General features: G+C 54.4%; 1 protein-coding gene across 4 annotated transcripts in view; it reads left to right on the forward strand.

Annotated features, from left to right (window-relative positions):
• Positions 1–14,157, forward strand: part of RNF220 (ring finger protein 220) — a 232,980-nt gene that overhangs the window by 199,209 nt on the left and 19,614 nt on the right. Inside the window, exons 4-5 of one of the 4 annotated variants that reach the window (XM_081085825.1) lie at positions 2,872–2,917; positions 6,488–6,589. In XM_081085825.1, coding sequence (XP_080941951.1) covers positions 2,872–2,917; positions 6,488–6,589 — 148 coding nt within the window. Of the gene's footprint in view, positions 1–2,871; positions 2,918–6,487; positions 6,590–13,853; positions 14,082–14,157 lie in introns of those variants that run through there. The other 3 variants (XM_081085828.1, XM_081085826.1, XM_081085827.1) reach the window with 3 other exon arrangements.

A 14,157-nucleotide genomic window follows, 5' to 3' on the forward strand; every position in this document is an offset into this window, starting at 1 on the left:
ACAATTCCCCAAATAGATTAAAACGAAGTGTAACTTACAAAGGCGGCTGGTGATGATGGTTTATTCCCGGGCAGTGCACCATTTCTTTATTTCCAAGGATAATTCAGTGTAAATCACCTTAATTAAAAGTGTCAGCCCAGCCCATGAATATTGTACTTAGGAACGCGTTTCCTGGGTCCCAGTTATAATTTAAAACCCATGGATCACTAGGCAGCGAGTGACTGAGGAAGGGAGGAAATCGTTGGGGGCGGTCTGTGGAAACAGGGAGGGACGGAAGGCAGAGCTGAGTGGATGGGCTGGGCGGGAGGCGGGCTGCCTGCAGCTCTGGGGCTCAGACCTTTCCTCGCCAAGGCGGGCCCTTTGCCAGACTCCTGTCTCCAGGGGACCGAGCACATCTGGAGGTGATCAGGTAGTTAGAGGAAAGGTAGGGCGGGTGCAGGCTCGGAGAGAGGGAAGAAGTCTGGGGTAGTACCAGTCTAAACGAGGGAAAGGGAAGAGAATCGCCAGGAAAGGGTCCAGGGAGCCTGGACATCCGGACCTTCAATGTCCCCATTTCTGTTCATCAACAGCGTAAAGCAAAGCCCAGAGTCAGCAGGACCCTCTCCGAAGCCGAGAGAAAAAGATCTCATCCTAACCCCTGGGTATGGTTAGGGAGGCTGGGAGGGCGGTGGAAAAGCAGCACTTGGGGCTCCGTCAGACAGGAACGCAGATCCGGGTTGTGTGAGCAGAGAGGTGTCCCTGTTCGTCAACTTTGTAAAATTTCTGTGAAGGGTAAGATAACACATATGACATACCCAGCGCAGGCTGCCGCATGTGGTGGGGGCACCGTAATTGTCCATTTTTCCTTTTCTGTTCCAACCTGATCCTGCTCAGGTAGTAATACTCCGACCTCAGTTCAGGGGTCCGGTGAGAACAACGTTATAGAGCGGCTGCCTCACATCTGTATCTGCAGGGCCAAGCACAGTGCCCAGCGCAATGGAGATGTCAGTTCTTGTTGACTGAGGGAATGATGACAGTCAGGAGCTCACGAGCTACTTGCTCCTCAAAGGCAGCCCAGTTTCTTCTCTGGATCCCCAGTACCGAGATCAGGGCCAGGCATGGAGCAGGAATGCAAGGACCATTTATGAGCAAAGTGTAATTGAATGGAACCTGGTCTGTCTGCCTGTCCTCCCCGGTCTGTGATGCTGCCCCTGTGTGATGAGACAGGCAGACAGCCCTGTTTTACACTCAGACCTTAGGCTCGCCCTCTGCCGAGCCTGGGGGCCCCTGCACTGTCACATACATATCTGCGTGGGCGTGTGTCCATGTGTCTGCCATTATGGGTGCCTGAGTGTGTGTGTGTGGGGGGGGGGGTCGGTTCTGTATCTAAGCATGCATTTATGTGGATGTGGATTGGGAGCAGCTCTCCATCCAGGCAGGGTGACTGTGGTGAATGTGTCTTTATGGACATGTCTCTGGGAATAGGACTCTGTGCCTGTGCATCTGTTTGCTTGTCTGATCACCGGGTGTGACCACACGTACCTACATGACTGTTGAGAGCATGATAGAGAGACAATGGATATGAGTATATCTGCCTTTATACCAGGGTTTCTCAATCTCGACACTATTGGCATTTTGAGCTGAATAATTCTTTATTGCGAGAGGCTACCGCATACACTATAGGATGGTTAATGTTGTCTACCCACTAAATGCCAATAGCAAACTCCCCACCCAGGTGATAACAATAAAAAATGTCTCCAGACCTTGCCAGATGTCCCCTGGGGGTAAATGGCCCTGGTGGAGAACCACTACTTTTTTCTGCATCTGCCTATCCCTTTGCCTGTGTGTCGGGTATGTCCATGTCTCACCCTGAGGCTGCTCCCTGTGTACACACCCGGTGAGTCTGTATCTGCCCCCACGTGCTCTGCGTTGGGTGTGTGTCTTTGTGTGTCTGTGGGCATGTTTTACCTGGACAGCTTGTACACGTGTCTGTGCGGGGACCCTGTGTGAACAGGCTGTGTCTGCCTCCGTGCGTGTATCAGCCAGCACCTCTGTGTGCATGTATTTGTGTGTGTCGGGTTGGGGGGGGGGGGGTGAGTGAGTGCACGTGCATGAATGTGTGAGCACAGATGTGGTGAGCATAGCGGGGGCAGCAGGGAGGGAGGGACAGGAACAGGGATATTAATGTTTCTGAAGTGGATCTGATTTGATACGTCTTGTTCCATTGTCAGCATCTGTTTAGCGGGGATTTGTAATACTTTGTGGCTCTGGATCACTCATGCTTAGCGCGGGATGTGGCCTTGCATACCAATTTTGTTATTAAACACAGTCCTCGCCTCCCCCACAGCCCATCCATCACCTCCTGCCCCCGCCCCCGCCTGCTCCAAGCCACCCACCATATTTCAGGGCCCAGCTCCTGCCCGCCTGCCGCGCCCGATGCCGGAGGGCCTGGGGCTGACAAATTGAATCAGGGGGAGATCATTCCTGGCCTAACGCAGTTTGCAGCGTGTTGGAGGGAGAATTGACAAGAGCCATGTCAGCTCCATCACCCCAGTCCCTGAGGAGCTAAGAGCAGTCTGGGGACAGGGGGTGGAGGAAAGGGGGTATCCAGGACAGGCGGAATCTTCAGGGCCGATACCAGGAGTTAGGTGAAGCCTCTTTCCTCAGATCCACCGGGGAGCCTACCATGTCTAGTGTCTGTACCCCCTTCCCAGGAGCCAGCTCTGGTGCTTAGCCCCTGGTGGACACTGAACTAGGCAGAGTGGAGCTTGGCCAAAATGGGCTGGGCGGGGCTGGCTATGCCTTCTCTTTTTGGGGTCTTCTTGCTATTCTACTCTCGCATGCCCTGGGCAGCAAGTGGAATGGTCACCCTGTTCTCTTCTTTCTTGGCAGCAAGAATTCCCTTCTGAAGGATGCCATGGCTCCAGGTACTCCCAAGGTAGGTGGCCAACTGTGTGTTTTCCTCCTGCCCATCCTAGCCTAGGCCCACCCAGAACTGGTTCCACTGAGGATAAAAGGAGCTCTTCCTGGAACCCCAACTGTCTCTAGAGTTTCAGCGTCGGCCCGAGGCCTAGGGCTGCCCTGTGCGCTTGAGGGTATGTGTGCGTCATCTGAGTGTGAGCTCATCTGACTTCCTCTCTTCCAGTTAGGACAGGGGTTACAGCCAAAAATGGCCTGTGGGTGTGGGGGATCCAGACTCTAAAGCTGGGGAGACTCAAAGGAGGAAGGTGAACTGTAGCAAGTAAAGGGAAATATAGAAGTGCAGCTCAAGACAGATGGCACAGGCCTTAGAAGCCAGGAGAGAGAGAGAGAGAGAGAGAGAGAGAGAGAGAGAACTTTGTCCTGAGGGCAACAGGAAGCCAGAGAGGATGCTGGACTCATCTGGGGAGACAGTCTGCCCCTCTGAACAGACACTATGGGAGAGAAGTTTGAAAGCATCAGATGGAGAAAGGAGAAGTGAAGGACAAGTAGCCAGCTCAAAGGAGGGGCCAAAGAGGCCTCAGCACAATGACCTGACTTGTACCAAGAGCTCCCCATAGGTGGCCACAGAGGCAGATGGTACTGCTTCCTCAAAGGGGGTGCTTTTGAGGGAGTGGGGACCTGGGGAGGAAGACTGAACCCTCACTCAGTGAGTGCCCCCTTCCTCACACCTCGGCATCCTTTCTCTTAAGTTCTCATATGACAGGAAAGGCAGGAATCCCTGGTCCTTTGTATAGGGAGTGAGGAGTGAGTGTCAAAGCTTTGGGAATGGGTGAAAGCAATGAGGGAGGGTGTATGGAGAGATTAGAGCAAAAGCCAAGAAGAGAATGTGGGGGCTTCTGCATTGGGGGTCAAGATAAGGTCCAGCAGCCCTGGCCAGTGTGGCTTAGTCGGTTGGACTGTCGTCCTGGACACCAAAAGCTGGCAGGTTCGATTCCTAGTGGGGGCACATGCCCAGGTTGGGGGTTTTATCCTGTGTTGGAGGCAACCAATTGATAGTTCTCTCTCACATCAATGTTTCTCTTTCTCTCTCTCTCTCCCATCCTCTCTCTAAAATCAATTTTTAAAAAACATTTTTTAAAAAGATAAGGTACGGGAGACAGGAAAGGAACAGAAGAGGAACAGTCATGAGTTAGAAGGGGCACAGAAGAACAGGGTATCCCAGAATCCTAAGGGGGAAAAGCTCCCAAACCTCTGGTGTGGTCAGCAGTCAGAGAAGCTGGAGAAGGAGATTGTTGTGTTTAGATTGCTTAAAGGCCCTGGTGACCTCTGAGAGGGCAGTTTTGGGGAAAGGATCAATATTACCTCCAGGGGTGGTCCCCCACACCCCTGCAGGCCTTATAAAGGGTAGGAATGGACTTCGCACCTTCATTCGGGGGAACCACCCAACACACAGCAAACTAGTCCAGCCTAGGCTCGGGGAAGGCCCTGGCCCGGGAAGCAAAGCCCTCCCAGCCCTGCAAGAAGAGGCAGGTGGCGACCGGCAGCTGTGGGTCATGGGGGTGAGGAGCCACACTCTCTGAGCCTGGCCCCGCTCGAAGCCTTCAGTAGTCGTGGCTACAGTAGCAGGTTGGTCATGGACAAGCTTCCAGTTAGGCCATTACAACCACTGACACCCGATATCTGAGCGTGGCTGGCGGGACTGAGATGGGGACCCCAGCAAGGCTGGTGTGCTAAGGACAGACACCTAGTCCCCATGCTCACAATGCACACACTCCCAGGTCAGAGTCCACTGCCAGGAGGGGAAGATTCCTGCAGCTGCCCACACTCCAAGGCAAGGGCCATTGCTCAGCCCCTTCCAGACATGTGCTCCACCCCCAAAGCTGACATTTCAGGGTCTGTCCTCTGCCTTGACCGAGGCTTTAGGGAAGCAGGCCATGGACAGAAGAGGCGCGCGGCAGAAGGTCCAAGCAAGAGGCTGAGAAGACAGGGACAAGGAGGGAGGGAGGGAGGAGGAGAGGGCGAGGGGGCCTTCGACAAGATTGATGGCCTCGTTGCCATTAAGAAAAAAATTAGCCGGTGGCGGCTATCATATTAAAGGGTGAAGAAGCCGTGAATTATTTTCTTAAAGATCTTATCGCTTACAATGATAATTTTACCTTCCAAAAGGCCACTTTTAATGAGGCGAAGAGCCAGGCAAAAAGTCATGATTTAATGCTGGGATTTTTTTTTTTCTCAAAGCACATTTTACTGCTTTTTGGTCCATGTTTAAAAAGCGCCAGTGACCTTTTTTTATTCCACTTGCCCCAGGTGTAATGCTGAGGCCTCTCAGGGCTTCTAACCCAGAGAGGAAGGGGGTGGGGGGAGACACAGCCTGAGCTTGCTGACCTGGGGGGCAAGGCAACATTGTTTCCCCTCCGCAGCATCCTCCTCCTACAGAGCAGGGGAAGGGCACTGCCGGAAGCCCACCTCTTTTCTGAGCTGGGGGCCAGGTCCCCTACTAGGCCTCCCCCTGGGCCGGGGTGGGTGAAGAAGGGGCTCCCAAAGCGGGGAGTCCCACCCCAGGCCCTTCCCAGCCTCCCTGCTGCAGCTCTTGGGATGAGGCCGCGTCGGGGAGCCCTGCCAGCCAGCAGCTGCCACCTCCCTTCCCGAGGCCCTTGCCTGAGGATGTGCAGCATGGCCACGGCATGCGGGTCACATCCTACGGCTCAGTCGGAGATGAAGGATAAATGGCTGCTCCATCTTTCCCAAATTGCTTTCTTTGGGCTGTCACTGGCGATTTGGCATGGTTTTCTAGGCTGGGGAGGCCTCCTAGGGAATTGTATGCTGCTGGCTCGGAGCTGCACAGGCTGGAGAAGGTGGGGGGAGAAAGTATGGATTGCTCTCAGGCCTCCAGGCCCCCACTTTGCAGCCGAACAGGCCTTGGCAAGAACCAACAAGAGCAGGCTGAACGTGCCATGTGGTATTTAGAATTGTGATGCTCGCACACATTTTAAAGCGGACAGTTTATTAATCTAAACTGCAGGCGTATGTAGAAGAGGCCGTGTAGGATTGACATGGGGGGATTAGTTTTGCTGGGGGTTTTGCTAGGGTCACCGTCGCAGCGCGGGGATAAATGGACCCAGCGTACATCCCTAGCTGCCCACAAGAAACTCATACATACTATTTAATTTACTGTCTCCATAGCGGGGCTGCCATCAGCCTGGATTAGGGGCCGGCAGGGTGGCCAGTATGTGGCTTTACCCCCAACCCTTCAGGGGGGTCCCAGAGTCTCTGCTCACCAAGAGAAAACACAGCCTGTATCGCCTCTGTGAAGAGGCTGGGAGTCTTCCCCCCGGAGTAGATATGAGCTGGGATCTAGGAGATTTGGGCCCTCTCAGGGGGGTCTCCACCCATCCTGAGAACCAAGCCATCCTTTCCCACAACCACACTCCCAGGACCTGGCCACATGCCTTCAGAACCGCCAGTGGTCCCTCTGTCCCTCCACCCTCCACGCTCCCTCCATCCCAAAGCTCCACAGGAGCAGAAACGAGGGGCCTGGCTGCAGGTCTCATTCCGCTGAGGCCACGTGTCCTTTCTCTCCTTCCAGTCCCTCCTGCTGTCGGCGTCCATCAAGAGAGAAGGCGAGTCTCCGACAGCATCCCCACACTCCTCGGCCACCGACGACCTGCACCACTCAGACAGATACCAGGTGAGGAGCGGGCGGGATGGGCACGAGAAGTAAGTTCACTGGCTGAGGGCTCAGCGGGCATGCCTGGTACTCACTCCTCCCTCCTCAGGAGGCAAGAGGAGAGGCCTGAACTCTTTTTGGTTCCCTCTATGTCTAGTGCCCCTAACTGACCCGGAAAGGCACAGGTGTCAGGGACTGTGCCTTAAACAGATGGACTTTAGGGAGACATAGCCCAGGTCCCCAGGCTCTGGTGGGCTCTCAGCACCTCTGAAGCATCCCATCCAGCAGGAGGCATCCTGTAGGGTTCGGAGTCATGACGGACCCACAGATAGCCCGAACTACCTGAAGACTTCACACTTCAAAACCATGATCCCCGTGCCCTGGATAGTTTGGCTCACTGGATGGAGCGTCGGCCTGGGGACTAGAGGGTCCCGGGTTCGGTTCTGGTCAGGGGCATGTGCCTTGGTTGTGGGCACATCCCCAGTGGGGGGGGGGGGGGGGGTGTGTGCAGGAGGCGGCTGATCGATGTTTCTCTCTCATCGATGTTTCTGATTCTCTGTCCTTCTCCCTTCCTCTCTGTAAAAAAATCAATAAAATATATTTAAAAAAACAAACAACAAAAAAAAACACCATGATCCCCCGAGCAAGCAAAAGCCATTCAGTCCTGCCAAACCTTGGTATCGGGCCCAGACAGAGCTGCGGGGTGGGGGGGTCACGGGAGTGGGAGGGCAGACATTGCCTGTGAGTGCCTTGGCAAACAGGGAAGGAAATAATCACACAATCCTAAGCCATCAGAGCAGGCCTAAGGGCAACATCCTAGCTCTGTTTTGACCTTCTTTGCGATAGGAAGGAGAAAGAACTTCCCCCCAAAGCTTCTCCTTCTGAGGAAAGACAGGGCCCTGCCTTTAGGAGCCCCAGTCAGATGGAGAAAAACAGGGCCCTGCCCCAAGGAACACTCGTCTACATGGCAACAGGCCTTCTCCAGGAGCCCCAGTGCAAAAAGGGAAAAACAGCCCTAACTCAGAAGCCCTGATCTGATGCAGAAAAACAAGGCAGCGGGGACCCATACCTGGGGTAGGGAACCAGGGTCACTGCTGGCACCCGTGAAACCTTTGCTGGAATTAGAGTTCTCTCTGAACACTCTTTTCTTCCAGCTGACACAGCCTGGCGTCAGGGTGCAGAGCTTAGCAGGGGTGGGCAAACTTTTTGACTCGAGGGCCACAATGGGTTCTTAAACTGGACCGGAGGGCCGGAACAAAAGCATGGATGGAGTGTTTGTGTGAACTAATATAAATTCAAAGTAAACATCATTACATAAAAGGGTACGGTCTTTTTTTTCAATAGTTTTATTCTGGCCCACGGCAGGCTTAGAGAGTGGAGCGCCGGGGTGGGCTGGACACCAGCTGGCATCTCCTCCACAGGATGCCTTTGTATGGGACTCAAACTGCACAGCCCAAAGTGCCACCCCGGGAGGGATCCCTGCTCTCAGGAACCCTGGTTTGAGAAAGGCACTCAGTCTGGGACCTGGGAGACATAACCCTCACCCAGACAACCCTGGTTTGAGATGGAGGAGAGACCCAACCCTAGGGAATTCTGCTCTGATGTGGAGACAAGGCTCTGTCCCAGAAAGTCTCCCTCAAAGGTATGGACAGAGCCCTGCTTCCAGGGACCCATCCTCTCAACTTCAGTCACAGCAGTCAGCCTCACCAGCTGACGAACTCGGACCAGAGTCACCACCAGGCCGAGGCATGGGTGTTCAGGCATGGGTGCTCAGGCATGGCACCAAGGCCTTCTGTGATTTAGATTCAACCCGTAGCCCCAGCTTCCATTCCTAATACTGCCCTCCATGAATCTTATGGGCTATGCTCGCCGAATTAATGCTAACTACTCCCTGATTATGCCATTCCTTTTTTGCCTCTATGTTATACACATGCTGTTTCTTCTAACAGGACTATTTTATTTTTTTTACCCTTCAACAACCTGCCCAAATCCCATCACCTCTGGGGAACCTTTCTGAGTTAGCTATCTTTTCTCCTGACCCCGATGTGTTCCTATTATTGCCCTTACCAACTTTTGCTGTGTTCACCCATTTAGGTACATTTCAGTTATCTCCTGGTGTATAATAAACCACCCCAAAACTTAGTGGCCTAACACAATTTATTATTTCTCATTATTCTGTTGGTTGACTAGGCCTTTCCTTACTCCTGCAGCTCATTCAGCTGGAGGACTGGCTGGGCTAGAAAGTCCCAAATGGCCTCCCCACATACCTGGAAGATTGGGGGACCTCGGTTCCCTTCCACGTGGCCTCTCATCCTCCAGTAGGTTAGACCAGCTTCCTTACTTGGCAGTCTCAGGGTAGTGTCACACCAAGAGGGCGAAGGACAAAGCTACAAGGTGTCTTGAGGCCCAGATTCTGGAATTCACACATCACTTGGCAAAGTGTCACAAAGCTAACCCATGATCAAGGGGTGAGATGTAGTTCTTGATAGGAGCAGGTGCAAAGAATAGTGGCCACGTTTAATCTATCACAATGAGCCTGATTCTTCCACTAGACTTGGAGTCCTTCCAAGGCAAGGACCTTGTCTTATCCTTCTTTACTCCCTTCCTTTACTCACACATTCAGCTGTATTCACTCATGCTCAGCCCAGTGTCCTTGCCTTCAAGGGGTTACATTTGCAAACAGATAATTAGGACCCAGTGTTTTAAGTGCTGTGACAGGGGTATAAGTTTCTAGAATTGCACAGGGGACAGAGGAGAAAATCAGTCAGAGCAAGCTTCACAGAGGAGGTAATGACTGAACAGGGTTTCAGAGGTAAAGTAGGAGTTCACTTTGGTGAACAAGGAATAAAGGGTATTCTAGATCAAGGCAACACTATATGCAAAGGGCATAACAGTATAACCCAAACAATGCATCTAGGGACCTGCTATCAGTTCAGTTTTGTTAGAATGTAAAACACAAGGAAAACTGGTAGGAGATGAAGTTGGAAAGTGCCCTAAGGACTAACTGGGTATCCTATCCCCTGATCTTTATACAATGCCTGGCAGGTAGTAATTGCTCAATTGTATTGGATTTTTCTTTTTTAAAATATATTTTTATTGATTTCAGAGAGAGAGAGGGAGAGAAACATGAATCATTGATCTGCTGCCTCTTGCACGCTTCCTACTGGGGACTGAGTCTGCATCCCAGGCATATGCCCTTGACAGGAATCGAACCTAGGACCTTTCATCTGTAGGCTGATGCTCTATCCACTGAGCCAAACCAGCCAGGGCAGATTTTTCTTTTTTGATCATCAAACTCAGTCTCAAAATCAGGGGGTTTGGTTTCTTGTTTGGAGTCCCATTTATTTAGCCCCTGCTGGGTTACCCAACCTCTTAACCATTACATCACTTTACCCTCATAAGCAACTGTACAAGCTAGGATTCACTGCCCCTCCAATTTATTGCTAAGGAAACAGGTCTAGAGAAAGGAAGTGACTTTTCTAAGAACACATATATTCTTAAGAGTAACAGAGCAGAATTTGAGTTTGAGTCTGTCCATCCCTGAATCCTAGATTGTTTCTCAGCCCTGCACTGGGCTCAGGGGCTTCCCTCATGTTTCCTCATCCCCTTCCCACTATTATTTCCTGCATGCTAAAACCCCGTTCTGGGTGACTAGATAGAGATGACCTCCCAAGAAGGGACAGGTATGTAACTAATCAAAATACATAAGATCAGAGGGAAGCCAGGGGATTATGAAAACTCAGAGGAGGCACCCTAGCTGGTTTGGCACAGTGGATAGAGCGTTGGCCTGCAGACTGAAGGGTCCAGGGTTCGATTCTGGTCAAGGGCACATGCCCGGGTTGCAGGCTCGATCCCCAATAGGGGACATGCAGGAGGCAGCCAATCAGTGATTTTCTCTCATCATTGATGTTTCTATCTCTCCCTCTCCCTTCCTCTCTGAAGTCAATAAAAATATATTTTTAAAAAAGATCTCAAGCCCTAACCAGTTTGGCTCAGTGGATAGAGCGTCGGCCTGCGGACTGAAAGGTCCCAGGTTCGATTCCGGTCAAGGGCATGTACCTTGGTTGTGGGCACATCCCCAGTAGGGAATGTGCAGGAGGCAGCTGGTCGATGTTTCCCTCTCATCGATGTTTCTCTCTCTCTCTATCCCTCTCCCTTCCTCTCTGTAAAAAATCAATAAAATATATTTTAAAAAATCCTATCTAATAAAAGAGAAACATGGTAATTGGCATACGACCGCTACCCTTCCCATTGGCTAATCAGGGGGATATGCAAATTAACTGCCAGCCAAGATGGCGGCCGGCAGCCAGGCAGCTTAAACTGAACATGAGGCTTGCTTGCTTCAGTGACGGAGGACTACAACGTTCCCCCGGCCTCTGAGCTTGCAGTTTAAGAAACATTGTAACAAATATAGAAGCTAAACAAAACCCCAGAATCCAGCTTTCAGCCAGCTGGGATCTCAGAGCTGGAGTTGATACAGTTTCGATTATAGAACCTAAACAAACGAGATACCTGTTTTCAGCAGCTGAAGCCTCAGAGCTAAAGCTAGCCCAGAATTTAAAAAAAAAGAAAGAAAAAAGGAGCGGTTGGGAGCTTCAGTCCCAGCCTGAAAACAGCCCTCAGCCCCTCACCCAGACTGGCCAGGCACCCCAGTGGGGACCCCCACCCTGAAGGGTGTGTGACCAGCTGCAAACAGCCATCATCCCCTCATCCAGGCTGGCCAGGCACCCCAGTGGGGACCCCCACCCTGATCCAGGACACCCTTCAGGGCAAACCACCCAGCCCCCACCCATGCACCAGGCCTCTACCCTATATAGTAAAAGGGTAATATGCCTCCCAGCACCAGGATCAGTGTGACCGGGGGCAGCGGCCAAACCCCGATTGCCCTGCGGCTCTGTGTGTGACAGGGGGCGGGGCTACAACCTCCCTATCCGCCATGCTCTGTTCATGACAGGGGAAGGCGCCCAACCCCCTGATTGACCCTGCTCTATGCCTGATAGGGGGGAGCTCCCCAACCCCCTGATCACCCTGCGGCTGTGTGTGACAGGGTGTGGCGCCCCAACCCCCCCACCCCACGGGCCCTGCTCTGCTCTGTGTGTGACGCGGTAGAGCCATAACCTCCCAATCAGCCCTGCCCTGAGTGTGACAGTGGCGGCGCCCCAACCCCCTGATCGGCCCTGCTCTGTGGGTGACAGGAGGCGGTGCGCCAACTCCCCTATCAGCCCTACTCTGTGAGTGACAGGGGGGAGCTCCTCAACCCCCTGATGGGCCCTGCTCTGTGCGTGACAGGGGGGAGCTCCCCAACCCCCTGATTGACCCTGCTCTGTGTGTGACAGGGGGGAGCTCCCCAACCCCCTGATGGGCCCTCCTCTGTGCGTGACAGGGGGCAGCGCCCCAACCCCTGATTGGCCCTGCTCTGTGCATGACAGGGGGTGGCGCCGCAACCTCCCCATCGACCCTGCCTTGAGTGTGACAGGGGGCGGTGCCCCAACCCCCCAATCAGCCCTACCCTGAGCATGACTGGGGTGGCATCGCAACCTCCCAATCCGCCCTGCTCTGTGCATGACAGGGGGCGGCGCCCCAACTCCCTAATCGGCCCTGCTCTGAGCCCAACCAGGGGCTGCACCTAGGGATAGGGCCTGCCCTCTGCCACTTGGGAGCAGGCCTAAGCCAGCATGTCGTTATCTCCCAAGGGGTCCCAGACTGTGAGAGGGCACAGGCCCAGCTGAGGGACCTCCCCCTCCGCGCCCCCCCCCCCCAGTGCACCGGGCCTCTAGTAATAAAATAAAAAGATCTCAAACTAACCTTATATCTCAAAGAAGTATGAAAATAACAAACTATAAATAAACATGATTAAGCTAGTTTGTGTAAATGCAGCCTAAGGCAAAATGTGAAACTAAGAATCAATAGTAGAAATGGCCAAAGTATAAACAATAAAAAAATTTTTTAAAAAGAAAACTCAGAGGAGGCAACTGACCCCACCTTGAGAGAAAGTGAAGCCTTCCAGGCTGGGTGGGGTGGGGGGCTGGTGATCCGCCAATGACCTTGTATGCATATATGCATAACCTATGGATGAGGCTAGGGCTGTGAAGGCCTGGGGCAGGAGGCGGGGCGAGCCAGAAGGGATCAATGAGAAAAAAGGGACATGGGTAATACTTTCAACAATAAAGATTTTAAATTTTAAGAAAAAGAAAGTGAAGCCTTCCAGAGTCCTGCAGGATGAGCAACAGTTAACCAAGCAGTGGACGTGTAGGCATGGGGAGCACGGGGTGCTCTGCGACACCCAGAGGACACAGGGAGAGAGCGGGAGTCAGAGTCTGGAGGCGCAGACCCGGTCAGACAGGGCCTGGATGCCTCGCTGCAGAGGTGCAGGTGGAGAACCACTGACGGACTTAAAGAAGTGGGGAGGCAGGGTCAGTTTTGAATACAAAGCTTACACTGTGTGGTGTGGAGGATGGGCCACAGGGAGAGAAACTGGAAAACAGAAGGCCAGATGGGAGACAGCCGCAGCCTTACAAAGTTCCTAAGATTATGAACTGGAGCAGTGACATCCCAGAGGGGCGGCCATTGGAGAAGCACTCGGGGGTGGCCTGCCCGCGGCGCGCTGTGCTGGGCCCGGTGCCCACATGGCTCACGCCGGCCCTAACCTGGCTGGGCACGGACAGGATGCGCCTGGGCGACCCTCAAAGCGGGGGTGGCCGTGGTCTGACGCGCGGGAGGGCATCTCTCGGCGAGGCCTGGACGGTCTCTGAGCAGGAGACGCACAGAGGCGGAGATGAGTCTGTCTGTCTGTTGTTGTAAGAACTTTAAAGGTGGACTCTCTGAGTGTTCAGAATGAGGGCAGGTGGGGCCAAACCGCACTGCGAGGCTCCGCTGTGAGCACACCCGAGTGGCCGCGGATCCCCCAGTGAGCTGAGCCGGGGGACGGGGCGCCTGTGCGGGGATGGGCTCCTCCAGCAACGGGACTGCAGAGCGGACGGGGCGGGGGTGGGGGCAGGTGGGGCGAGCGGCGGGATCCACCTCGCACACCCGGCCGCCCCGGGACGGCGCTCGGCGGGCGGGACCACGCGCGGGGAGGGGCGTGGAGCGGGACGGGAGGACCCGGCCGCTGCTCCGGGGCCCGGAGGTTCTGCCAGGGGTGGGAGGAACCCGAGGGCGGGCCCAGCCCTGGGCTACCCGAGTGCAGCAGCTGTTTCCTGATCCCGGTCCGGCCGCACCCCTCTCTTGAACTTTCACCCCCGGCGCGCGACGGCGGCGGTCACGTGATCAGGGCCAACATGGCCACCGCCGCCGCTGGGAGCTGAAGTGCCGCCGCCGCCGGGCAGCCGGGGGGAATCCGCTCGCATCGCCGCCCTCGCCGGCCGGGCGGCCGCGGGGCCCGGAGCGCCGGAAGCCGGGGCTGGGACGGCACCGCGCGGCGGCCCCGGGGTCCCGTTAGAGCAGCCCCCGGCGGCTATGCCGAGGGCCCGGAGCGGCCGGCGGAGCAGGGGGGCCGGCGGGAGGGAGGAAGTAGGTTTGTTTACGGGCTGTTTGGGGCGGGACTGGCCTGGGCCGGGGTCGGTGCCGAGGCGGGGGCCGGGACTCCGGGC

This window comes from Myotis nattereri (genome assembly GCF_964212035.1).
Source record: "Myotis nattereri genome assembly, chromosome: 3".
NCBI lineage: Eukaryota > Metazoa > Chordata > Mammalia > Chiroptera > Vespertilionidae > Myotis > Myotis nattereri.